Source organism: Numenius arquata, chromosome 9 (genome assembly GCF_964106895.1).
Source record: "Numenius arquata chromosome 9, bNumArq3.hap1.1, whole genome shotgun sequence".
NCBI classification, from domain to species: domain Eukaryota; kingdom Metazoa; phylum Chordata; class Aves; order Charadriiformes; family Scolopacidae; genus Numenius; species Numenius arquata.
Window position 1 is genome coordinate 14,048,555 of NC_133584.1, and position 26,751 is coordinate 14,075,305.

General features: G+C 42.6%; 1 protein-coding gene across 1 annotated transcript in view; it reads left to right on the forward strand.

Moving 5' to 3' along the window:
- Window positions 1-453: 453 nt before the first annotated feature.
- Window positions 454-26,751, forward strand: part of FCGBP (Fc gamma binding protein) — a 39,406-nt gene continuing 13,108 nt past the window's right edge. Inside the window, exons 1-32 of the mRNA XM_074153576.1 lie at window positions 454-504; window positions 3,015-3,096; window positions 5,888-5,953; window positions 6,299-6,540; window positions 7,513-7,796; window positions 8,444-8,721; window positions 10,914-11,512; window positions 11,883-12,447; window positions 13,044-13,243; window positions 13,335-13,715; window positions 14,320-14,606; window positions 15,332-15,350; window positions 15,462-15,603; window positions 16,673-16,822; window positions 17,264-17,520; window positions 17,631-17,715; window positions 17,836-17,919; window positions 18,033-18,274; window positions 18,370-18,653; window positions 18,753-19,030; window positions 19,326-19,924; window positions 20,295-20,859; window positions 21,456-21,655; window positions 21,747-22,127; window positions 22,732-23,018; window positions 23,744-23,762; window positions 23,874-24,015; window positions 25,085-25,234; window positions 25,676-25,932; window positions 26,043-26,127; window positions 26,248-26,331; window positions 26,445-26,686. Coding sequence (XP_074009677.1) covers window positions 454-504; window positions 3,015-3,096; window positions 5,888-5,953; window positions 6,299-6,540; window positions 7,513-7,796; window positions 8,444-8,721; window positions 10,914-11,512; window positions 11,883-12,447; window positions 13,044-13,243; window positions 13,335-13,715; window positions 14,320-14,606; window positions 15,332-15,350; window positions 15,462-15,603; window positions 16,673-16,822; window positions 17,264-17,520; window positions 17,631-17,715; window positions 17,836-17,919; window positions 18,033-18,274; window positions 18,370-18,653; window positions 18,753-19,030; window positions 19,326-19,924; window positions 20,295-20,859; window positions 21,456-21,655; window positions 21,747-22,127; window positions 22,732-23,018; window positions 23,744-23,762; window positions 23,874-24,015; window positions 25,085-25,234; window positions 25,676-25,932; window positions 26,043-26,127; window positions 26,248-26,331; window positions 26,445-26,686 — 7,587 coding nt within the window. The remainder of the gene's footprint in view (window positions 505-3,014; window positions 3,097-5,887; window positions 5,954-6,298; window positions 6,541-7,512; window positions 7,797-8,443; window positions 8,722-10,913; window positions 11,513-11,882; window positions 12,448-13,043; window positions 13,244-13,334; window positions 13,716-14,319; window positions 14,607-15,331; window positions 15,351-15,461; window positions 15,604-16,672; window positions 16,823-17,263; window positions 17,521-17,630; window positions 17,716-17,835; window positions 17,920-18,032; window positions 18,275-18,369; window positions 18,654-18,752; window positions 19,031-19,325; window positions 19,925-20,294; window positions 20,860-21,455; window positions 21,656-21,746; window positions 22,128-22,731; window positions 23,019-23,743; window positions 23,763-23,873; window positions 24,016-25,084; window positions 25,235-25,675; window positions 25,933-26,042; window positions 26,128-26,247; window positions 26,332-26,444; window positions 26,687-26,751) is intronic.

The window sequence follows — 26,751 nt, forward strand, 5'->3', positions numbered from 1 at the left end:
GAACATATCCCACCTTTGACTCACTGTCAGAACTTTACCATGAAGGAGTAAGCACATATGGGAAGAGAAAGAGTCAGACATGGATGAAAACCTGGATTTATTTAGTTATTCAGTGAAACGCCCAAAGATATATCTTGAGGTCCCAACATTCTTTCTTAAACAGTTTTTGAATCACTAATTCTACAAGGGCTTCACAGTGTTGTTTTTCTTGGCAGGATCAAGCAAAGACCAACTGGTGGCTTGAGAACATGGGATCCTGAAACAGGTAACTGCATGTTGCTAGTGCTGTTAACAACCAACACAGATTTTGAGCGTACAAGCTCTTCTTCCTTACTTTAATGTGTTGTATTTCAGCCTACCTCACCAGATGTGATTTTAACAACAACTCAAGACCATTTTGTGACTGGACCCAGCCTTGCAATGTCAACCAGGGAGTGTGGATACGAACCAAACATGATACTCCGACTGATGGAACGGGTCCTGATGGAGACTATCCTGATGGAAGTAAGTGCTCGGTTGTGGCAATGTTGATTTCCTTTTGAAAACAGTTTGACTACTTTTCTTCTTCTTTCTGTGAAAGAGAAAAGAGATTCATGAAAACCTTTGAAATGTGTCAGCTTCATTACATGCTGATGCCTGTCTTTGACTTTTTACCGTGTCAGTTATGAGTAAACAAAACTGGTTGGCACATCACAGGTTGGAAACCTTTATCAGTGTGTGGAAGTAGAAGAAAGCTAATTATGTTATGCTTATGTCTCATAGAGAATGCAGTGACATGCAACAATCACTATGCAAAAGAGGTCTTGTGGCCAAATTACGCTGATACCAGCTAATGGCAATAAATTTAATGATTGCTGTACTGGCACTAGATGACGTTCATGCTGGCAAAGTGTTGCAAGATCAAGTCTGAAATGAAAGACTATCTTTAAAAAGCTTGTCCTCAGCTACACGCTATTAAAAAACTGAGGTCTAACATGGTCATATCATCAAACAAGTGCTTAGTATGCCTCTATCTCTCTGTTTGAACCACTATCCTTGCCACAGCAGATCCATTTATGGGGGATCATTCTGCAATCATATTGCTTTCTGTAATTATCTTGAGGCTGAAAGATCAGCTACTGTCAGACTCAGTAAGCCGATTAGAAGAGTATTAGTTAGGATTTTTGCTAAATAATTTACTGCACTTTTAGTGTTTTGATACTAAAAGTTAAAATTGCCTGTTGAAAGAAGAAATTAAATATTTTTAGTTTGAATTCACACAAATAATAATGTTTTGCTTTTTGAATTGACACAGACCATATAACTTTAAATGTGACTTACGTTTTCTTGCCAACTAAAACAACAAACTATGACTGAATGTTAGATGTTATGTATGGAGCCATTCTTTTTCATATAGAAAAGATCATTCATTTGTTTTTGGTTCCTTTCTGTAGTAAAATGGGAGAGACTTGATTTTAACTGCACTGGGGAAATGTAGCTTTGATCTTAGCCCATGAGAAGCAAAAAAACTTCAGCCCTAGTAAAGCAAAATGTGATCTCATATTGAACCAATTCAGACTAAAGCATTTCAAATCTTAAAAGAAATACTGTGAGTTTCTGAATTTTGAAAAGTTTTCTTCCTTTTCATGATGTCAGACGTAAATATTTTCATAGAAATGTCTGCATTGCTTTCTATTCCTTCCATTTTGAGACAAAACCAAATGCTGGTGAGTTGTAATTTTCCTTGTGCTAGGGATTTGCTCATCTTGAAAACAAAATCTTTAGAAAAAAAATGTATCTCACAAGAGAAGGTGTATAGCAGATTGCATCATTTTCCCTTGAGGAAAGAGGAAACTGAACATGGATCAGTGGGGCACTGTGTCTGGGGGTGCTCTCGCTTGAAAGAGGCCTACATCTTTAATTGCAAACCAAAAATAACTGTTCCTGTGAGATGGGATATATTTTCTTTGCTTTCCAGCTCACAGTCTGGTTTGGATAACTATGTGGTGCTAACCATTGCAATGTGAATTCCAAACAGCCTCTACTTTGTTTCTTTGCATTGCTAATGATGCTCTTGATATCTTCTAGAATTGGGTTGTACTTCAGTTTTAAATGACACCTAATAAACTACAAAGATTCAACCATATTTTAATTTTTTTCACTCTGCAGAAGGCTATTTCATCTACCAAGAAGCAAGTAATCTGATTCCATTCGACACCAACAGGCTTGAGAGCCCAGACACTGTGGTTTCTAAAAAAATATGCATAGACTTCTGGTACTATATGTTTGGGTCAGAAGACATGAATGAGCTGAGAGTGCTTATTAAAGACAGCACAGGAGAGTCTATAGTGTGGAGTCGGAGGGGAAACCAGAGTTCCTTGTGGAAATATGGTGCCATCACTCATACTTTTCCAACACAGAGAAAGATAAAGGTAATATATTTTCAGAATAAGTTTCTTTGTCCAATGCCAGCATTTGTTCTCCCCTTGCAGGCTGCAAAAGATTGTGCCTGTAAACTAGAAAATATAACCAAGTTTTGCTTGGTTTATATTTTTTAAATATAATGGCCTCATGCTCTGTGCCAATGAACTAAGAGAAGAAACAAACAGCCCCCTGAGTTTTACTGGTGCTGTTAGTTAGGGGATAAAATATATTCAGTTTTCTTTTTCTTTCTTTCCCTCCTTCATTTTATCATGAAGTAAATGACTTTAGGTGCCTTAATTAAAGGCAGGTTTGTCTGCTGTGATTTAAAATTTGAACTTTGGGATGCTGCCTACATTTGACTCCTCTGTAGAATCCAGACAACTAATCTCATAAATCTTTTATCAGTCCGCAATGTTTCTTGAAGTCCTTAGCTTATTACAGAATATATATTTTAGGCCTCTGAGGGAAGCTAGGAAAACTGTTATAACCTCAGCTTACTTGATGCCCTTAGAGATAGACCAGAAAGAATATTTTGAAAACATGCTAAGGGAAATGGTGTCATATTTGCTTAAACAACTCTGATGAAGTGATTGACTTTGCATCCTGCCTAGGTAATTTTTGAGGCTGTCCGAGGACTGACAGAGTATGGGGATACGGCACTGGACAATGTGAGAGTAAGGGATGGATCCTGTGGTAAGTCTGTGTTTCTGTGTTTGCACCTCAGTCCTCAGTGGATACTCCTTCTTCATCTCTGTTAAGCTGTTGACAATTACTCAATTCCATATACAATATAGAAACTCCTTATGAGTTCAAACCACAAAAGAAAAATGACAAAAAATCTACATCTCGCTTCATTTGAATGGTATCTGTTTTGTTGTAGTTTCCTTATAAATCTTTCCTCACCACCTCAAATGTACAGAACAAGCTATCCCTTTCTCTGCAAATGTGACCATGTTCACAAGGTCCAGCAAACTTTACCTTTAAGTCTGAAGTGCATCTCTAAACCCAGACAAGGTTATGCACATTGGTCTTTACTTCTAGATTAAATGTTCTAATCAGAATTTTACAGCGAATCTCAGTTCATACAAGCTCAGCAAATACACAGCATTGCCATATGTCACAAAAATAAATAACTGTGAGTCAATAAAGATGAGTTGCACTACCACCTCTGACTATGAGTTGGCAATTTGATCTTGATCCTTGGCCCTGTGACTGGCACAAGCTGTAGATGACTAGGGTCTGGAAGTGAATTACAGTTTTGTCCCGTCTTAACTGAAAAGCATGTAATACTTACAAAATGTGAATTGAACAAGAAATTAGCTGAAAATTATATAGAAATTGTTACTAGGTCTGAATGGGCCTCATCCTCTGTGAAATGCTACTCATATAATGACAACAAAATGTTTCAAATTTATTCCAGCCAAGATGAAGATTTCTATTCAGGTCCACATCCTCAGAACATATTATTTTCTTTAAAATTCTGTGAAAAACACTTGGGGTCCTTTGGGAGGGTGAGGGCCTAGGGAAAGACAGTTCTTCATTTTTCCAGGCATATTAGCACATTATTTAGTCACTAAATAGTGCACCATTATAACTCCAAGACACAAGAGAAAAGTGCTCCTCTCTCTCTCTTAAGTTATATGGCTACAAATATGATGAAAGTTAAGTGAATTATTAGGTCTAGTAAAAATCAAAGTCCTCTCAACCTTTTTGCTTCTACAAGAATGTTTGATTGAATAGACATTTTAATCAAACTGATGAAAAACTAAATATATGTCCATTTGTCACATGAAAAATTAGCTTCCAAGGCAACTGTAGCAAGCAGTCTTTACGTTATGATGTTTGACATTCATAATGTCATTTGCAGAACTTCTTCACTTGAGATCTCAAGGGACAATAATCTTTGCAAGAGGTTTTCTTCTGCTTTTTTTGGTCTGCTCTACAACAAAGTTAGCTTAAAGCTGTTGAGGAGTATCCATTATGAGACTACAGCCATTATCAGGATTTTCTGATAATTTTTTTCCAAAGTTTAAAGACTGAAAAGGGCAATTCCGGGCTAGATATGCAAAACCTGCATTTACAATGCAGTAGGGAGCTGGATGTGAAATGGGCAAATATGCAGCAGGTGTTTAAGAAACCAGTGCATGCAAAGGAGCTGATCCCACTTTTCAGGCAGGTTAATACAAAATATCTTCAGCTTTGAAGTTAGAGCTCATTAAGTGAACAGGATCCTTTTGTGCAGAGATTTATCAGTATACACTACGTTTCGAGATATGTGAAATCTATTGGCTTTTTCTAAATTGTAATCGTAAGTATTTTGCAAAACCCCCACATCCATCTGAATTTGAATCACAAGGTTATCACAAAAGCAGTGCCATCATAGTATGTAATTACTACGTCATTATTCAAAAATCTCTAATTTGTTCTCGTATGATTTATTTTCTATATTACAACTTAATACCTATAAATAATGTTGTTAGCACTGTCAGTAATACAGAACACCAACTGCCTTACTTATGGATTCACTTGGATGATTATATACCTGTAGTGCATCTATAAGTAGGTTGGAAAGCGCTGTTCTCCATTAATCAGTTCATCACTTGGTTATCTCCTTGTACGCTGACTGTTACTGCACACTCAGTTCATAGTACAGAGCTCTCAAGGGTGCGGTAGGAGTGCACCTGAATGAGGAGAGTTGTTCTGTTTTCTCCAAAGGGGCAGGAGTGAACGCACATGTGCTCTGAAGGTTTTAGTCAGCCTGTTGTATTTCCAGAGATTCAGATCCATCACTCATTTGCATGTCACTAGGTGAATGAACGTGACATCAAGAGAATACTCACCCTGGTGTTGCTAGTTCACACATACAAGTACACCAAGAGGACCACTTATTTTGGAAGATAGCTTTGTGATGGATATAGAATAGGTGGGGAAAATGCTACTATTTGTTTGCAAGAAGAAGCAGGCATGAGGGAAGACTCTGCAACATGACTGTTGTGTTTGTTGGTAGAGAGCTCTTACAGCTGTCATATTCCTATATAAATTTCATTTTGAAGAAAAAACAAAACTCTCTGATTAGAAACCACCAGTGCCCTGAGAGTTATTTTTTTCTGCTATAGGGCATCTGCTGGTAGGCTACTTACTCCCAGACCTGCCAACGCTTGCAGAGAGTATGACCCTCATGCCCTAACATACACACCAGAGGGAGTCACATATCCAATTGTAAATACACTTCCAGCTCCAGAGAAGCACACCAGCACAAGCTCAGCCACTGTCACCAAGTTAACAATCAGATGAGCTTTCCTAAGCACTCAAAAGACCCACACATCCTCGTTTTTAAATACAGGCAGTTCCACTTGTTTCAATAAAAAACTTCTAACTTTATGCTGGTGAAGAGAAAGTGGAAATTCATGTATGTTCGTGTGTATGTAGTGTTCAACATGTAATGTTATAACTCATTGTACTGCCTTGTCTTTTCTGCTAACAGAAGCTGACCCTATCCCTACACCACCACCACCTACACCAACAGAACCTACACTGCCTCCAATGACAGGTAATTTTAGCCAATCACATATGCTAGTCAGTGGGCTGTAGAAGGGCACCTAAATTTGTTACTACCAGTGCTACTTATTTGCTTCAGTTAATTTCTTTGAGTATCTGTCTGTGGCACTGCCTTATGCCATATAAATCTTCCTTTTCTGCTTTAGTTTCACCATATGTAATCTGTAGAATCATAGAATCATAGAATTGTCTAGGTTGGAAGGGACCTTTAAGGTCATGGGGTCCCAAGAAAATGGGGATGATTGTGTTTTCCCGCTGCACATTGAAGGCATGAGGTGGCTTTTCTGGGTGGATCCATTTATTAATGAGAACATATTCTTTTTTCTGTCTCTGGCAGCAATCTGCAGTATACACGGGGATCCTCACTACTACACATTTGACAAGCAGCGTCATGACTTCATGGGCACCTGCACATACACCCTCTCCAAGCTGTGCGAGAGCAACAGCTCGCTGCCGTACTTCAATGTGGAAGCGGCCAATGAGCACAGGGGAAGCAACACTCGTGTGTCCTATGTCCAATATGTGGACATCGATGTATATGGCTACAGGATCAATCTGGGTAAAAGTAGAATTGTTAAGGTAAGGCTGAAGCCCACTATCTATCATCAGTAACTCATAGTGTGCATGAAAGAATTGTTATACAACGACTACAAATTTCCAGCATACATACAGTAATGTTTAGAGGGCAGTCAGGTATTTAGGAGTAGGAGTAGTGTGGAGTTCTTAAACATTGGAATTTCAGGACTGAAAACATAGACTAATTTTTTGTGCTGTACTGCTAAAAGGTGGGATTGGAGCTGCTGTTCCAGATGGGGTTGATGGGCTAGCCTACCTTTCTAGTGTGCTCCCCATACTCAAGCTTGGTCTGCATCAGGGAATAAAAAGGCCCTGCATTAACCAAGTCCATGCTGGTGGTTATTTCCCGATCCTGTGTGGTAGCCCGTAAAGCTGAATGCTTATTCTTCATTTCTAGTTATTCCACATCACTGCTAACTTCACTTAACATGGCATTTACCATAAAGCAGGGCCAGATAAGAGGGTCCTAGAGTGACAATCTGATGACTCTCCTCACACTGATTGTGTCACTTGGCCAGCTATTGTATTTTAAGGCTTCTTTATGGCTCCTTTCCATAAAGGGCCAAAGCAGCAGACATGTTTGATTCAAACCCCAATATATGAATAGGTCACCTTACTTCATCACCACCCTTATAAGAAAATAGTGCAACAATTGATGTGTCAGGAGATAAGGTTTTAAATGTACACGAGACCTTTCCCATCAGACCTTAGAAACACAGTAAACTCGTATACCCACATTTGTCCAACAGCTTCTCTTTTATACCTTTCCCCTGTATTTACCATTTTTATTATATATAAGTTTCTAAGTAAACCAAACTTTCTTACATATGTAATAAGAACAAACAATCAAAGTAGATGATAATTAAAGTCTCTGCAAGGCCTATGTTCAATTATAGGGATGTAATCTAAGAGGGTCACCATTAAAAATACTTCTTTTGAAGTGGTTATAATGCTTGTCCTTCTCTGCTCCTTCAGATTGATGGAGTCAGCCAGGTGCTGCCTCTGACATTGGCACAGGGTGTCAGTATTTCCTTCAGTGGGCAGTACGTTGTGGTGACTACTGACTTTGGGCTGAATGTCAAGTTTGATGGAAATCACAGAGCAGAAATCACTCTTCCCAATACCTATATGTCTAAAGTCTGTGGAATATGTGGAAATTATAACGGGCACAAAGAAGATGACTTTCTTAACCCAAGTGGAGGGATGGAAGCAAACTCGACCAGCCTTGGCAACAGTTGGCAGGTTTACAATGACTCCAGGTAGGACTCCAGCCAGGATGTTAGGCCTTAGCTGTTGGTTATGGAATGACCAGTGTTTTAAATAACTGTTTTATGTGAGCCAAAATTGTCAGGCACTAGGGATAAAATGTAGCCTTTTCAGTGTGCTTAATTTATCTATCTGGATAAAGTTTCACAGCAAATTTAACTTACTTAAAAGGAGGAAATTTGAATAAAACACTGCAGATGCCCACTAAGATTTCAGTTATAGTTATAGTATATTAATGCTAATACTTGAAGTTCCTGTTTAAACTCTTCTGAGATACTTTACCATTCATTATATAATTTCATAATATATTATCTAATGATAGTAGAGGTTTAACTTTGAATACTTTTACTTTCTATTTGTACTTCCTATGTATCTTCCATGTAGAAAGGTTGACTTAAAAGAGAGGCAAAATTCATATTTAGGTTTATTCCAGGCCTCTCAAAGGTTATAAGGGTGAGATCGTATTAAAATCTGATTTTCTATCCTAAGTATTTGAAATTTAGAGCTTTAAAATATATCATGCTTAGCCTGGAGAGAGCCCTGTAGTTTTGGTAGATGTGACTTGAAAAGCATCTTAGGTGCTAGTGCATCCGAAGTACATCGGTGAATTTTTCCACATCTTCTTTTTTTTCCACACTAGGTGCTTGCCAGATGATGGCCACACCCCAAATTGCACTGTGGATGAAAAACATATGATCCAAAGCAATGAATACTGTGGTCTGATCACAGATCCCAATGGTCCATTCCAGAATTGCCACTCAGTAGTTGATCCACAAAGTTATTCTGAAGCCTGCCAGTACGATCTCTGTGAACTTCATCTGAACAATGCAGCCCTCTGTGAAAACTTGCAGGCTTATGCAGATGTGTGCCAAGCTGCAGGAGTCCAACTGACACCATGGAGAAATGCAACCTTCTGCCGTATGTATCAAAGATTACTGGAAATTACCACTTGTCAGGAGGTATAATTAGGACCTCTTGAAGACAGAGCCTTACAAGACACTTGAATTCATATAACATTGTGAATCTTGACTGATCAGGCTAAAGATTTCAGGGTTACGTATAAGTCCTCAGTTTGATTCCTTTGGGAAGAATTCTAGTGAAAATAGTTAACTGCTTCTGATGAAAGGAGAAAATACTGTCTAGCCCATCTTAAAATAGAATTGGATGCTTTTCCTTTGAATTCCTCTAGTGTCTCTATATTTTTCTTCAGGGGTATTAAGTGTGTCAGGGACATTTGACTTAGAGAGTTTTTTGCCTTCTGAAGAAGCTATGACTAAACTTAAGTGTCTTTGAGAAAAAAAAAATATCTAATTTTGCACATGCTTTGTAGACATGTAAGAGTTTTACCCACCTTCCCTGCTGAGAGCCTGAGCTGCCTTCTCCTATACTCCCAACCTCTCTACCCTGTGTGGTGGCCAGGCACCCAGGTAACAGAATAGAAACTTTCTCCTCCCGCAGCAACCTCAGCAAAAACACATCAGGGCTGATACCTTATAGGAACATCGAAGGGACATGAGCCAGAGTAGATGAAAGGCAGAGCTATAGATGGGAGAAGAGAGTATTGGAAACGCTATCAGTGGTGCAAACTCCTGAATGTATAACAGAAGAGGAAGTGCGAGCCATTCATGCCTATGGATGTAGAGGAAAGCATCATTGTCCTGTACAGGTGGAGTGATTCATGGTTTCAGATGGGAGAGGAGGCAATGCAGGTAGGCAGCCTGGAATTAAAGGCCAGGACTTAAGAAGGAAGCCTGTGCAATGGAGATTGTAACCACACTTCCACACATGGAAGTGGAGAAGATAGTGAGGGTGAGGAAAAGACAGAAACACAGAGACACAAGACAAAAGGTGTCAAGTATTGAAGTATGAGAAGTCTGTGCTGTAGATTAAATGGGAATAATGACCTTTCTTCTGTGAACAATGTTAAAGACTAAACAAAGAACATTTCTCAAGCATGCAGGCATATATTATAGAAAAAAAAAAAGTTACCTTTAGAACAGGATTTAAATACCATCTGAAAGTCCTGAATAGATCTGCTTCCACCTGAAGCAATGCAAGGAATATGAAATAGTGATCCAGTGCTCTATGTGCCTTCTGCGCTGAAGGAGTTTGGGAGACTAAAGAAAGAGACTTGTCTGTAAACACTGAAATGACTGAAGTCTGGTTTCTTTCTGACTTTTGTTTCACATTTGACCACAGTCTCTGACTGGAGCATTTTCTCTGCTAGTTACATTACTGAGGTTTTCTCTCCCGTAGATTCTATAGTTTCTAAGCAGGAGTGAGCCCTCTCTGTAGCTGTTCTTTCTGTTGAAGAAGCTTGCAGGATCTCTCTTCTTTCCCTGGTGCCTATTTCATCTAATGGACGTGAATATGTTTTTGTCCTCTACCAACCTCACCAACTAATTTCCAATAAGTCAGCTGGGTCATATTTTGTAAGTGGGAGGATGAGCAGAGAAATGTACGATGTAATTGTGTGATCTCTGTCTCCTTATGAAAGCAGGCTAAAAATAGAGTAGAAAATATGTCATTAAAAACTGAATGACATCACATAAAGATACAGAAGCTGAAAAAAGATTGCTCAGGAAACTTCAGTTCTGGAATTTTCTCAAATGAAAATGTTACTGTTGAAAATGTCCAATTAGCTTGGGTATCTACATGTTGTATATGTAACAAGATCGAAAAGAGAATAGAGCACTTGCACATCCTGATTATTTAATAAACATTAGAAACCCTAGTGAAGTGGAAAAAAAATTAATTAAGAAGCTACAATATGATTAGAATTAAATACCAGGTCTATACTTTAAATATGGCACGTCTAGAACAAATAACTAACATAACACCAGGCACCTCAGCCCAATGCAAGAATTCAAAGCAATACTCTTCAGGAATAAGAGGTCTCCTAAGAAATTCTCCATGAGGGCAACTTTAAATAGCCCAAATATCAAAAGAAATAAAAGGGCAGTAAGATAGCAAAGACATACATCAAACTGCCTCAGAACTCCAAGATGTTTCCAAATATTTCAAAACAAAGCAGAATATGATATTAAACAAAACCCAATGCTTCAGTAGTTAAACCTCCTTATTAATCTTTTTTATCTTTTCTAACACAGCACTAGCATGCCCTGCAAACAGTCACTATGAGCCCTGTGCTGCAGCCTGTCCTGCCACCTGTGTCAACCCAATAGCACCCTACAACTGCAGCCTGCCATGTGTGGAAGGATGTGTGTGCGACAGCGGGTACCTGCTCTACAACGACCGCTGCGTGCCCAGCCAGCAGTGCGGGTGCTGGCACAACGGGCAGCACTACCCCGTGGGCTCGGAATTCTGGACGGACAACACCTGCTCCTCAAAGTGCACGTGTCCCGCACGGGGAAGCAAAGTCCAGTGCTCCAGTGCCTCATGCCCCGCGGACCAGTACTGCGGGGTGCAGGATGGGAAACCTGAGTGTCTCGAAGAATCCTATGGCATCTGCCACGTCCACGGTGACCCTCACTACCTCACCTTTGACAAGGTGACGCACAACTTTATGGGCAACTGCACCTACACGCTGGCCAAAGTGTGCTCCAACACCACCTCCCTGCCCTACTTCAATGTTGAGGCCAAGAACGAGCATCGTGGGAACACCAGAGTGTCCTATGTGCGCGAAGTCCTGGTTGAGGTGTACGGAGTGCGCATTGCCATTGTCAAGAAGGAGAAGAGCCGAGTGCTGGTAAGCAGTGGGGCTGGCACGAGCGTGGTGTGGCTACAAGGGAGGGCCTGGCATGTACCAGACATCTCCATTGTCCCAGGCCCGGGTGTCTTCCCTGAAGCCACTGGGTTCCTTTGTTTTGCCTTTCTGGGGGGTGGCGGGTCTAGAGGAGGGACAGGCAAAGACGGAATGTGGCCTGTGTTGCACAGAGGCCCCTGCCGAGTGCAGAACAGAGACACGGCTCTGGCAGCTGCAGGGGTGTTGGGGTGCAAGGGCATCACGGGCACCGGTTTGCCGTGCCCGGCCTGACAGCTGATTTCCCTCCCTGGGGCAGGAGACCCCAGGAAGGCCAGGGACAATTCCAGCGTCCATTGCGGTGTGTCTGCCCTAGGTGAACAATGTGTGGCATACCTTGCCGGTGAGCGCAGCGGGAGGTGCCATCACGGTGAGCAGGAGCGGCCGCTACATCGTCCTGGAGACAGACTTCAAGCTCCAAGTGTCCTACGACACTGACCACTCGGTGGAGGTGAAGGTGCCCACTACCTACTTCAACCTGACCTGTGGCATGTGCGGGAACTTCAACAACCGGCGAGAGGACGATTACATGATGCCCAACGGGCAGCAAGCCGCAGACTCCAATGAGCTGGGGGATAGCTGGCGGGTCCCAGACAATGACTCCTCTTGTGGTGTCCCCGTCCCCTCACCACCGTGCAGTGCAGAAGAGGAGAAGCTCTATCGATCAGACCAGTTCTGTGGCATGCTGACTGCCAGGCCTGGCTCTTTTGAGAGGTGCCACGGTGTGATCAACCCCCAGGACTACTTTGACACCTGCTTCTATGACCTTTGTGCCCTGAATGGTGGCCAGGAGTTCCTGTGTGCTGCTCTGGAGGCCTACGCCGACACGTGCCAGGCAGCGGGCGTGACTCTCCCTCCCTGGAGGAATGCCACCTTCTGCCGTGAGTTTCTGTAGATAAATGAATCTTTGAATAGCTCTCTTGTTGTCTTAGGCTAATTTAGTCAATAACTGACATAGCTTAGGGAACTTAAATTCTTCATATTATACAAAATATTTAGCAATAAAATTCTGTAAAAGTAACCCCATTAGTGTTTTCTGCCAGAGAGCAGAGGAACATTTTATTCATTATCTCAAAAATCTTTGTCAAACCAGTAGCAGTAAGTTCCTGATAATGTGGAACCACCTCTGATTTTTCTATGATGTTTTGCCTTTAATATGTTTGTTTATTTCCAGACTACATCTAATGACTTTAGCAATCTGTGTTCTTCTAGAAATGTATCAGCTATGTACTAGATCTAGTGTAGAGAGGCTTAGTTTTTACTTGGATTTGGAGGTGCTTAATATCCAGGATATATGTGTAAAACATTCATGCTTTTTTCTCATGGAACGTTTTCTTTCTTTCCGATATCAAAATAAGAAAGGCATTTCTCTTTAAAAAAAAAACAACACTGTCACTAGTTCAAAATAATTCCATTTTTGGACCATTGTTTCATTTGAGTTGTGATTGTCAGTTCATTGCCGTTTGCTGTTTTTCAGCTGTTGCATGCCCTCCCAATAGTCATTACAATCCATGCACCAGTGCTTGTCCAGACACGTGCGTTGACCCTCTTGCATCAAAGAACTGCAGCAAACCTTGTGTAGAAGGATGTGAATGCAACAGTGGTTTTGTCATCAGTGGGGGACAATGTGTGTCCATGAGCAACTGTGGCTGCCTTCAGAATGGCAAATATTATGAGGTTTGTTCTTGCACATGGTTCAGGGGCTTATGTCACAGTTCATCATTACCATTACTCTTTTAATTTATTTTTATTTTATTGTCTCTAACAGAAAGGAGAAGCTTTTTGGCAAACAGACTGCGCAGGCCAATGTATATGTGCTGGAAATGGCACAGTAGTTTGCAATTCAGAGAGATGTGAAATAAGCGAAGTTTGCAAGGTGCAGAACGGACTCCTGGGATGTTATCCATTGAATCCCAGCACCTGCCACATTTTTGGGGATCCACATTATATAACCTTTGATGGGAGACTGTACCATTTCCAAGGAGACTGCAATTATACTGTTGTTGAGACATGCACAAATTCTTCTGAAAGGTTTTCAGTGACAACCAGGAATGAACATAGAGGAAACCCAAACTGGACAGCCTTGAACTCAGTTGCTGTCACACTGAAAAACCTTCACATTGTTTTGAAGAAAAATAAAGAGACCTATGTAAGTGTTCTACTTTGAGCATAACCAATCCATCTCATTTATTCACTTGACATTTCTGTCGAATCAGATTTCTCTGCTTTATTCATTTCCAAGACCACACATGCTAAAAGTCAGACTTGATTATTTTTTTTTCAGAAAGGCAGAAATCAGCATAGCTTCCTTCTGTCCATTCAAATCTTTTCTAAATGAGGTTGTAGGAAAAAAACCCCATCTTCATCCATAGCTTCATCTATAAGAGAAAGTTTCTGTTGAACTAAATCTCAGTCTGAAATTTATAGAACTGGCCTTTAAAATAAAAATGGTATTTTTGCTATACACTCTCAGACTCATTCATACCAAAGCTAGCTTTAAACTATTCCAAGTATTGCTATGTGTGTCGTTGTGACAGCATAGAGCTTAACGTATGCTACAAAGCTCTATTCAAGATGTGCAATAAGTACGCAGCCCGTTAGGCTCTGCTAAGCTTCAAAGTTTTGTGTCTGCATTGTTCACTAGAGTAAGGCTGACCTGGTGGTGAAAGCTATAGTACTGGCAGTGTAGATGTCCTCTTTGTTCCTGGGAGCTTTATTGACTTACCCAGCTGTGTGGGTTTTGTTTTGTTTAGGTGAATGGAGTTCAAGTTTATCTTCCTGTGGATTTGAACCATGGAGCCCGAGCAGCTATAAAAGGACATTATGTGGTCATTGATACCTCTCTAGGGATCCAGGTGAAGTTTGATGGTGACCAGGAGCTTTTCATTCTGGTTGATGAAAGTCTCAAAGGACAGCTGTGTGGTCTGTGTGGGACATTCAATGACAACCAACTGGATGATTTTCTAAAACCAGATAAAGTCTTAGAACAGGATCCAAATAAATTTGGTGACAGCTGGCTAGTGAAGGATGACAATAGGACGTAAGTATCTGCTAATACTTTGGGAAACAGCAAAATGCCTGAAACATAAATCATCTAGTTATAGGATTAATGTGCATTACTTATATTCCATAGTAACCCTTCTTTGATATTACTTGTTTGCTAGTATTTTCACCTTCGTATAACTCCACTTTTCAATAGAAAGCATTGAAATTGTAAAATCATCCTTCAGAGGTTTTCCACATGACCTTTGTAGATTTTATTTGAAACTGGGCTCCTTTTTTGCATATAACTGGGTTTTTTTCTTAGGTGTTTATTCTAAAATATCTCCTTTATATTACCTTACTCTAAGAAGTCCAAATATATCTCTCAGATTCAGCTCCTAAGATAACTCCACATTGATTAACATAAACATGGGACGTTTATCTGGCTATTAATGCTTTCACATGCAAATTATTGCTCTCAGTATATGCAATATTGAACTGAAATGATCTTGGTTGTGTTAGCCAATTTGTTGGTTTCTTCTGGACTTCAACCTATGGACAGACAGTCATATGTCAACACTTCACAATTATATTCTTAATGGGGAATTCTGAGTCAAATTGTAATATTTCTCACTTTTGATTTTGAGACACTAAAGATGACTATACACAGCAAATCCATAGAATTTGGCATAGGATTCTATTTCTGTTGAGGCATGCCTTGCAGGATAGAATAAAATATAAAGTTTTATTATATAACCATGCTGCTGTTTATTTTTGATACAGGTGTAATCCAGTTTCAGTTGTACCACCCACTTGTGACACAGCAAAAGAGAAAGAATATGAAGAACTTTGCAAAATTATTTTGAAAAATAATGGGCCTTTTCAGGCCTGCCATTGGCATATTCCCCCACAGCTGTATTTTGAGAGCTGTGTCTATGACCTGTGTGCCACAGAGGGGAATTCTGATCAATTTTGCAAGATTTTAGAGGCATATGCTGCTGCCTGTGAACTTGGAGGTGTAAATCTGGGTGAATGGAGGAAAGATACCATCTGCGGTAAGTCATTAGGTCATTTAGCGAATAGCCATCCGACTAAATCCTCATGAATATAAATTCAAATTACTAAGTTGAGGAGAATTTCAGAAAAGGGAGTTCAAGGAGACACAGGAAGCTTTCAAGTACTTAGCATCTCTGGAGATTGGGCTTCTAATCTAAGCTTCTAATGGGCTTCCAGAATTCACTTTAGGATGTGATATTGTAACACTTTTGACCTAAGACCATTGATCAGAATTGGGACATGAAAGACATCATACGCTGTCAATTAAGGGCTCAACCAGGGACAATTGAGCACTTGTATAAAAATCACCACTTGGTCTTTTATAAAATATTTTTCCTTTTGGAGAAGTGTTAATATATCACTTACCCAACCTGTCTACAGCTCCAGGTTTTCACCAAGCATGTGAAATAAATTCAGGGATTTAAAATGAATAAAGAAGATTCCTGCAGGTTGAGGTCCGTTCAGCCTTCCAGTCATAACACTATTGGTCCCTTATTATCTTGGTAGACTAGTTAACAAAGAGGTAAGACTAGAGGCAAGAAATTGCTTCTTCTAGAACTACCAGAGGCAATTGCCAAAGCCAGCAGAAATGGCAGCCTAAGTATGAAGCTATGACATAAAAAGGCATAACCTCTTTAGAATTCTGAGACAGTACTTATGCCAGTTTATAAGAAATAAAAAGAAATGTTAGACAATTCTCATTATGATGTCTAGATTTCCACCTATGCAGTACTTTGAGAGTCAGCTGAATACTACTGTGCCAAATAGGAAAGCTTTGAGCAATTTGCAATGACCAAGGATTATGACTGTGGCACAGTGTAAAAATAGAGGATATTAGTGTATTATGATGATAGCTGAGAAAGGGACTTGTAAAATAACACTCATTCTCAGGTACTTAAAATTTCATATTTTATAGTCAATTTTTCAGTAGAGGCCACTTATTCTCATTCCATCTTCAAATTTTTCATGAACATGGGTGCTTGAGACCTAGAAGGGCATTGTGAGAACAAAGAGAAGATTCCAAACCTCATCGTGGAAACTGTTTTTTTCTTTTTGCACTATATACAGCTGCACCAACAGCCTGCAATATGTCCTGCACGTTTGATGTCAACTTCTGTGAGTGGCAACAGGAAAACAGTGATGATTTTGACTGGATAAGGCACAAGGGGCCGACACCCACACCAAATACCGGCCCTTCCCACGACCACACAACTGGAGGTAGGAAGAGCAAACCATACTTGGGTGTGCCTCTCTTGGAAGAGGGCATGGAGCCTGTTTTAATAACAAATCCAGGCTGCGTGTTTCCTAGGCTCAATCCAGAGCCTTCTGCAGCAGTCAGGAATCTGTTGTGGGGTGGATGAGCAGTGCGGGACCTGTGACCATAAGCATGTGACCTGTTAGCATAAGCTCCTGTAAAGAGACTTCAGCAAAGGTATATCCAGGCTGAGACTGGATCACTGTGACACTCGGCCTCCCCTTTGGAAGACTTTCCTTTCCCGAACTAGTGGACTAGTGTAATCTGCTGGAAATAAATTTGGGGACTGAAAGTTTAACGCAAGTGCTGGGTGAAGAAAAGTTGTACCGTATGCAATGTGTAAATGAAGGGATTTCATCTTGTCCTGTCTCATTAATGTGAACATTTGACACTGTTGTTTCCAGAGGGCTATTATATCTACCTGCAAGGAAGTGAGCATAAGCCAAGTGATGTAGCCCGCTTGGTCAGTCCAGTGTGCAGTTCGGAAGGACCGCACTGCTTCCGCTTCTGGTATCACATGTACGGAGTGGCTGAGGCAATGGCCCTGCGTGTGTACGTAGTTCATGATGAAACGTCAACACTGGAATGGAAAGATGCTGGAAACAAAGGGGACCAATGGAACTTGGGAGAGGCCACGGTGCACAGCAGAGGAAATATGCAGGTAAAGGGAGAGGCTCTAAATACCACCTGAGATGAACCGTGCTTTGTAATGGTACTTCATGTATGTGGCTGTAGGCTGTAGCTAATTCTGAGAACTATCTCTTCCCCTAGATTGTCCTGGAGGGCATGATAGGGGAAGATTTCCGGAGCGACATAGCATTGGATGATCTGTCCATTGAAAAGGGATATTGCACAGGTACAAGGCTAGGGTGGGGAAAGCTGGTCATTGTTTCTTGTGGCAATCATAGTAGCTTCTGTCTTGAATAAGAGCTGGCAAATGAGGATTGATTTGCTTATACCATTGTCTCTTTTGTAGGTGATGTGATTTCAACAACACCAAGCACCGCCATCACAACACCTTCAGAAGACACAACCACGCCAGCACCCATACCAAGACCAGGTGAGTTGAGTAGACCAGCCATGGAGCCGGAGTCCTTTGTGCAGAGAAGGCTGGTGAGCAGAGGCAGCAGGAGGTGTTTAACCAAACGTTTCCTCTGGTCTTTCCACTGTCAGGGACCTGTGTGGTGGAAGGAGACCCTCACTACCACACGTTTGACAAGCAGCTACATCACTTCATGGGCACCTGCACCTACACCCTTTCCAAGCTGTGCGAGAGCAACAGCTCGCTGCCGTACTTCAACGTGGAAGCGGCCAATGAGCACAGGGGAGGCAACACTCGCGTGTCCTATGTCCGATACGTGGATGTCGATGTGGCCGGCCAGCGGATAAGGCTGGGGAAGGGTGGAGTGGTGACGGTAAGCACAAGGGGGAGAGGCGGTGGGGCTGTGTGAGAGGACAGAGCTGTGCCAAATGTGTTGCTCCAACCCTGCCTTGGTTTCTGTCCTTCCAGGTCAACGGAGTGGCAGAGGTCCTGCCCTGCACCCCATCCGCGGGCGTGCAGGTCTCGTCCAGCGGATTCTACACAGTGGTCACAACAGACTTTGGCTTGAGAGTGAAGTTTGATGGGAACCATCGGGTGGAGGTGACGCTTCCCAGCACCTTTGGGGAGAAGGTTTGTGGCATGTGTGGGAACTACAACGGGATGGCAGCGGATGACTTCCTGAACCCGGAAGGGATGCCCGAGCCAGACTCCACGAGCCTGGGCAACAGCTGGCAGGTGTCCAACGACAGCAGGTGTGTGTGACCCCCAGCAGGTCTGGGGACGGGGAGGAGGAGGCACTAGGAGAAGCCCACAGATGACCCAGGGGGGTCCTTCTGCCTGTCTCTCCACAGCTGCTCAGCCGGACCGCTCCCCACCCCAGCCTGCAATGAGACGGACAAGCAAGTCATTGCCAGCAGCCGCTTCTGTGGGCTCCTCAACGACACCAGCGGCCCCTTCCAGATGTGCCACGCTGTGCTGAGCCCCAACAGTTACTTTGACACCTGCTCTTATGACCTGTGTGAGCTGGGGCTGGACCACGAGACCCTGTGCAAGAGCTTGCAGTCCTACGCAGATGCCTGCCAGTCGCTTGGCGTCACGATCCCTGTGTGGAGGAACGCAACCTTCTGCCGTAAGTCCACACACAGTACCAGGGCTCATTACCACCAGGAAAACACAGAATAGGCCTGCAAAGTGGAGCGGGGCATAAGAAATATTTTTACAACGTGCTGTGGCGATTTACAGGTAGTTGTAAGTATTAGAGGGTCCGTTTTCTGTTTCATTTGACCAGGTATGGCTTAGAACGCCCATGGAGCCAAGCAGACCAGATAGGACCCAAGCAGACTCTTGATTTTTCAAAGAGGAAAATATAGCACATAGCATGTGTTATGTTCTCCAAGTAATGGCCGTGTCTTCTGTCTTGGCAGCCGTCACCTGTCCATCCAACAGTCACTATGAGCCCTGTGCTGCAGCCTGCCCTGCCACCTGTGTCAACCCGATGGCTCCTGTTACCTGCAGCCTGCCGTGCGTGGAAGGATGTGTGTGCGACAGCGGGTACCTGCTCTACAACGACCGCTGCGTGCCCAGCCAGCAGTGCGGGTGCTGGCACAACGGGCAGCACTACCCCGTGGGCTCGGAATTCTGGACGGACAACACCTGCTCCTCAAAGTGCACGTGTCCCGCACGGGGAAGCAAAGTCCAGTGCTCCAGTGCCTCATGCCCCGCGGACCAGTACTGCGGGGTGCAGGATGGGAAACCTGAGTGTCTTGAAGAATCCTATGGCATCTGCCGCGTTCACAGTGACCCTCACTACATCACCTTTGACAAGGTGACGCACAGTTTCATGGGCAATTGCACCTACACGCTGGCCAAAGTGTGCTCCAACACCACCTCCCTGCCCTACTTCAATGTTGAGGCCAAGAACGAGCATCGTGGGAACACCAGAGTGTCCTATGTGCGCGAAGTCCTGGTTGAGGTGTACGGAGTGCGCATTGCCATTGTCAAGAAGGAGAAGAGCCGAGTGCTGGTAAGCAGTGGGGCTGGCACGAGCGTGGTGTGGCTACAAGGGAGGGCCTGGCATGTACCAGACATCTCCATTGTCCCAGGCCCGGGTGTCTTCCCTGAAGCCACTGGGTTCCTTTGTTTTGCCTTTCTGGGGGGTGGTGGGTCTAGAGGAGGGACAGGCAAAGACAGAATGTGGCCTGTGTTGCACAGAGGCCCCTGCCGAGTGCAGAACAGAGACACGGCTCTGGCAGCTGCAGGGGTGTTGGGGTGCAAGGGCATCACGGGCACCGGTTTGCCGTGCCCGGCCTGACAGCTGGTTTCCCTCCCTGGGGCAGGAGACCCCAGGAAGGCCAGGGACAATTCCAGCGTCCATTGCGGTGTGTCTGCCCTAGGTGAACAATGTGTGGCATACCTTGCCGGTGAGCGCAGCGGGAGGTGCCATCACGGTGAGCAGGAGCGGCCGCTACATCGTCCTGGAGACAGACTTCAAGCTCCAAGTGTCCTACGACACTGACCACTCGGTGGAGGTGAAGGTGCCCACTACCTACTTCAACCTGACCTGTGGCATGTGCGGGAACTTCAACAACCGGCGAGAGGACGATTACATGATGCCCAACGGGCAGCAAGCCGCAGACTCCAATGAGCTGGGGGATAGCTGGCGGGTCCCAGACAATGACTCCTCTTGTGGTGTCCCCGTCCCCTCACCACCGTGCAGTGCAGAAGAGGAGAAGCTCTATCGATCAGACCAGTTCTGTGGCATGCTGACTGCCAGGCCTGGCTCTTTTGAGAGGTGCCACGGTGTGATCAACCCCCAGGACTACTTTGACACCTGCTTCTATGACCTTTGTGCCCTGAATGGTGGCCAGGAGTTCCTGTGTGCTGCTCTGGAGGCCTACGCCGACACGTGCCAGGCAGCGGGCGTGACTCTCCCTCCCTGGAGGAATGCCACCTTCTGCCGTGAGTTTCTGTAGATAAATGAATCTTTGAATAGCTCTCTTGTTGTCTTAGGCTAATTTAGTCAATAACTGACATAGCTTAGGGAACTTAAATTCTTCATATTATACAAAATATTTAGCAATAAAATTCTGTAAAAGTAACCCCATTAGTGTTTTCTGCCAGAGAGCAGAGGAACATTTTATTCATTATCTCAAAAATCTTTGTCAAACCAGTAGCAGTAAGTTCCTGATAATGTGGAACCACCTCTGATTTTTCTATGATGTTTTGCCTTTAATATGTTTGTTTATTTCCAGACTACATCTAATGACTTTAGCAATCTGTGTTCTTCTAGAAATGTATCAGCTATGTACTAGATCTAGTGTAGAGAGGCTTAGTTTTTACTTGGATTTGGAGGTGCTTAATATCCAGGATATATGTGTAAAACATTCATGCTTTTTTCTCATGGAACGTTTTCTTTCTTTCCGATATCAAAATAAGAAAGGCATTTCTCTTTAAAAAAAAAACAACACTGTCACTAGTTCAAAATAATTCCATTTTTGGACCATTGTTTCATTTGAGTTGTGATTGTCAGTTCATTGCCGTTTGCTGTTTTTCAGCTGTTGCATGCCCTCCCAATAGTCATTACAATCCATGCACCAGTGCTTGTCCAGACACGTGCGTTGACCCTCTTGCATCAAAGAACTGCAGCAAACCTTGTGTAGAAGGATGTGAATGCAACAGTGGTTTTGTCATCAGTGGGGGACAATGTGTGTCCATGAGCAACTGTGGCTGCCTTCAGAATGGCAAATATTATGAGGTTTGTTCTTGCACATGGTTCAGGGGCTTATGTCACAGTTCATCATTACCATTACTCTTTTAATTTATTTTTATTTTATTGTCTCTAACAGAAAGGAGAAGCTTTTTGGCAAACAGACTGCGCAGGCCAATGTATATGTGCTGGAAATGGCACAGTAGTTTGCAATTCAGAGAGATGTGAAATAAGCGAAGTTTGCAAGGTGCAGAACGGACTCCTGGGATGTTATCCATTGAATCCCAGCACCTGCCACATTTTTGGGGATCCACATTATATAACCTTTGATGGGAGACTGTACCATTTCCAAGGAGACTGCAATTATACTGTTGTTGAGACATGCACAAATTCTTCTGAAAGGTTTTCAGTGACAACCAGGAATGAACATAGAGGAAACCCAAACTGGACAGCCTTGAACTCAGTTGCTGTCACACTGAAAAACCTTCACATTGTTTTGAAGAAAAATAAAGAGACCTATGTAAGTGTTCTACTTTGAGCATAACCAATCCATCTCATTTATTCACTTGACATTTCTGTCGAATCAGATTTCTCTGCTTTATTCATTTCCAAGACCACACATGCTAAAAGTCAGACTTGATTATTTTTTTTTCAGAAAGGCAGAAATCAGCATAGCTTCCTTCTGTCCATTCAAATCTTTTCTAAATGAGGTTGTAGGAAAAAAACCCCATCTTCATCCATAGCTTCATCTATAAGAGAAAGTTTCTGTTGAACTAAATCTCAGTCTGAAATTTATAGAACTGGCCTTTAAAATAAAAATGGTATTTTTGCTATACACTCTCAGACTCATTCATACCAAAGCTAGCTTTAAACTATTCCAAGTATTGCTATGTGTGTCGTTGTGACAGCATAGAGCTTAACGTATGCTACAAAGCTCTATTCAAGATGTGCAATAAGTACGCAGCCCGTTAGGCTCTGCTAAGCTTCAAAGTTTTGTGTCTGCATTGTTCACTAGAGTAAGGCTGACCTGGTGGTGAAAGCTATAGTACTGGCAGTGTAGATGTCCTCTTTGTTCCTGGGAGCTTTATTGACTTACCCAGCTGTGTGGGTTTTGTTTTGTTTAGGTGAATGGAGTTCAAGTTTATCTTCCTGTGGATTTGAACCATGGAGCCCGAGCAGCTATAAAAGGACATTATGTGGTCATTGATACCTCTCTAGGGATCCAGGTGAAGTTTGATGGTGACCAGGAGCTTTTCATTCTGGTTGATGAAAGTCTCAAAGGACAGCTGTGTGGTCTGTGTGGGACATTCAATGACAACCAACTGGATGATTTTCTAAAACCAGATAAAGTCTTAGAACAGGATCCAAATAAATTTGGTGACAGCTGGCTAGTGAAGGATGACAATAGGACGTAAGTATCTGCTAATACTTTGGGAAACAGCAAAATGCCTGAAACATAAATCATCTAGTTATAGGATTAATGTGCATTACTTATATTCCATAGTAACCCTTCTTTGATATTACTTGTTTGCTAGTATTTTCACCTTCGTATAACTCCACTTTTCAATAGAAAGCATTGAAATTGTAAAATCATCCTTCAGAGGTTTTCCACATGACCTTTGTAGATTTTATTTGAAACTGGGCTCCTTTTTTGCATATAACTGGGTTTTTTTCTTAGGTGTTTATTCTAAAATATCTCCTTTATATTACCTTACTCTAAGAAGTCCAAATATATCTCTCAGATTCAGCTCCTAAGATAACTCCACATTGATTAACATAAACATGGGACGTTTATCTGGCTATTAATGCTTTCACATGCAAATTATTGCTCTCAGTATATGCAATATTGAACTGAAATGATCTTGGTTGTGTTAGCCAATTTGTTGGTTTCTTCTGGACTTCAACCTATGGACAGACAGTCATATGTCAACACTTCACAATTATATTCTTAATGGGGAATTCTGAGTCAAATTGTAATATTTCTCACTTTTGATTTTGAGACACTAAAGATGACTATACACAGCAAATCCATAGAATTTGGCATAGGATTCTATTTCTGTTGAGGCATGCCTTGCAGGATAGAATAAAATATAAAGTTTTATTATATAACCATGCTGCTGTTTATTTTTGATACAGGTGTAATCCAGTTTCAGTTGTACCACCCACTTGTGACACAGCAAAAGAGAAAGAATATGAAGAACTTTGCAAAATTATTTTGAAAAATAATGGGCCTTTTCAGGCCTGCCATTGGCATATTCCCCCACAGCTGTATTTTGAGAGCTGTGTCTATGACCTGTGTGCCACAGAGGGGAATTCTGATCAATTTTGCAAGATTTTAGAGGCATATGCTGCTGCCTGTGAACTTGGAGGTGTAAATCTGGGTGAATGGAGGAAAGATACCATCTGCGGTAAGTCATTAGGTCATTTAGCGAATAGCCATCCGACTAAATCCTCATGAATATAAATTCAAATTACTAAGTTGAGGAGAATTTCAGAAAAGGGAGTTCAAGGAGACACAGGAAGCTTTCAAGTACTTAGCATCTCTGGAGATTGGGCTTCTAATCTAAGCTTCTAATGGGCTTCCAGAATTCACTTTAGGATGTGATATTGTAACACTTTTGACCTAAGACCATTGATCAGAATTGGGACATGAAAGACATCATACGCTGTCAATTAAGGGCTCAACCAGGGACAATTGAGCACTTGTATAAAAATCACCACTTGGTCTTTTATAAAATATTTTTCCTTTTGGAGAAGTGTTAATATATCACTTACCCAACCTGTCTACAGCTCCAGGTTTTCACCAAGCATGTGAAATAAATTCAGGGATTTAAAATGAATAAAGAAGATTCCTGCAGGTTGAGGTCCGTTCAGCCTTCCAGTCATAACACTATTGGTCCCTTATTATCTTGGTAGACTAGTTAACAAAGAGGTAAGACTAGAGGCAAGAAATTGCTTCTTCTAGAACTACCAGAGGCAATTGCCAAAGCCAGCAGAAATGGCAGCCTAAGTATGAAGCTATGACATAAAAAGGCATAACCTCTTTAGAATTCTGAGACAGTACTTATGCCAGTTTATAAGAAATAAAAAGAAATGTTAGACAATTCTCATTATGATGTCTAGATTTCCACCTATGCAGTACTTTGAGAGTCAGCTGAATACTACTGTGCCAAATAGGAAAGCTTTGAGCAATTTGCAATGACCAAGGATTATGACTGTGGCACAGTGTAAAAATAGAGGATATTAGTGTATTATGATGATAGCTGAGAAAGGGACTTGTAAAATAACACTCATTCTCAGGTACTTAAAATTTCATATTTTATAGTCAATTTTTCAGTAGAGGCCACTTATTCTCATTCCATCTTCAAATTTTTCATGAACATGGGTGCTTGAGACCTAGAAGGGCATTGTGAGAACAAAGAGAAGATTCCAAACCTCATCGTGGAAACTGTTTTTTTCTTTTTGCACTATATACAGCTGCACCAACAGCCTGCAATATGTCCTGCACGTTTGATGTCAACTTCTGTGAGTGGCAACAGGAAAACAGTGATGATTTTGACTGGATAAGGCACAAGGGGCCGACACCCACACCAAATACCGGCCCTTCCCACGACCACACAACTGGAGGTAGGAAGAGCAAACCATACTTGGGTGTGCCTCTCTTGGAAGAGGGCATGGAGCCTGTTTTAATAACAAATCCAGGCTGCGTGTTTCCTAGGCTCAATCCAGAGCCTTCTGCAGCAGTCAGGAATCTGTTGTGGGGTGGATGAGCAGTGCGGGACCTGTGACCATAAGCATGTGACCTGTTAGCATAAGCTCCTGTAAAGAGACTTCAGCAAAGGTATATCCAGGCTGAGACTGGATCACTGTGACACTCGGCCTCCCCTTTGGAAGACTTTCCTTTCCCGAACTAGTGGACTAGTGTAATCTGCTGGAAATAAATTTGGGGACTGAAAGTTTAACGCAAGTGCTGGGTGAAGAAAAGTTGTACCGTATGCAATGTGTAAATGAAGGGATTTCATCTTGTCCTGTCTCATTAATGTGAACATTTGACACTGTTGTTTCCAGAGGGCTATTATATCTACCTGCAAGGAAGTGAGCATAAGCCAAGTGATGTAGCCCGCTTGGTCAGTCCAGTGTGCAGTTCGGAAGGACCGCACTGCTTCCGCTTCTGGTATCACATGTACGGAGTGGCTGAGGCAATGGCCCTGCGTGTGTACGTAGTTCATGATGAAACGTCAACACTGGAATGGAAAGATGCTGGAAACAAAGGGGACCAATGGAACTTGGGAGAGGCCACGGTGCACAGCAGAGGAAATATGCAGGTAAAGGGAGAGGCTCTAAATACCACCTGAGATGAACCGTGCTTTGTAATGGTACTTCATGTATGTGGCTGTAGGCTGTAGCTAATTCTGAGAACTATCTCTTCCCCTAGATTGTCCTGGAGGGCATGATAGGGGAAGATTTCCGGAGCGACATAGCATTGGATGATCTGTCCATTGAAAAGGGATATTGCACAGGTACAAGGCTAGGGTGGGGAAAGCTGGTCATTGTTTCTTGTGGCAATCATAGTAGCTTCTGTCTTGAATAAGAGCTGGCAAATGAGGATTGATTTGCTTATACCATTGTCTCTTTTGTAGGTGATGTGATTTCAACAACACCAAGCACCGCCATCACAACACCTTCAGAAGACACAACCACGCCAGCACCCATACCAAGACCAGGTGAGTTGAGTAGACCAGCCATGGAGCCGGAGTCCTTTGTGCAGAGAAGGCTGGTGAGCAGAGGCAGCAGGAGGTGTTTAACCAAACGTTTCCTCTGGTCTTTCCACTGTCAGGGACCTGTGTGGTGGAAGGAGACCCTCACTACCACACGTTTGACAAGCAGCTACATCACTTCATGGGCACCTGCACCTACACCCTTTCCAAGCTGTGCGAGAGCAACAGCTCGCTGCCGTACTTCAACGTGGAAGCGGCCAATGAGCACAGGGGAGGCAACACTCGCGTGTCCTATGTCCGATACGTGGATGTCGATGTGGCCGGCCAGCGGATAAGGCTGGGGAAGGGTGGAGTGGTGACGGTAAGCACAAGGGGGAGAGGCGGTGGGGCTGTGTGAGAGGACAGAGCTGTGCCAAATGTGTTGCT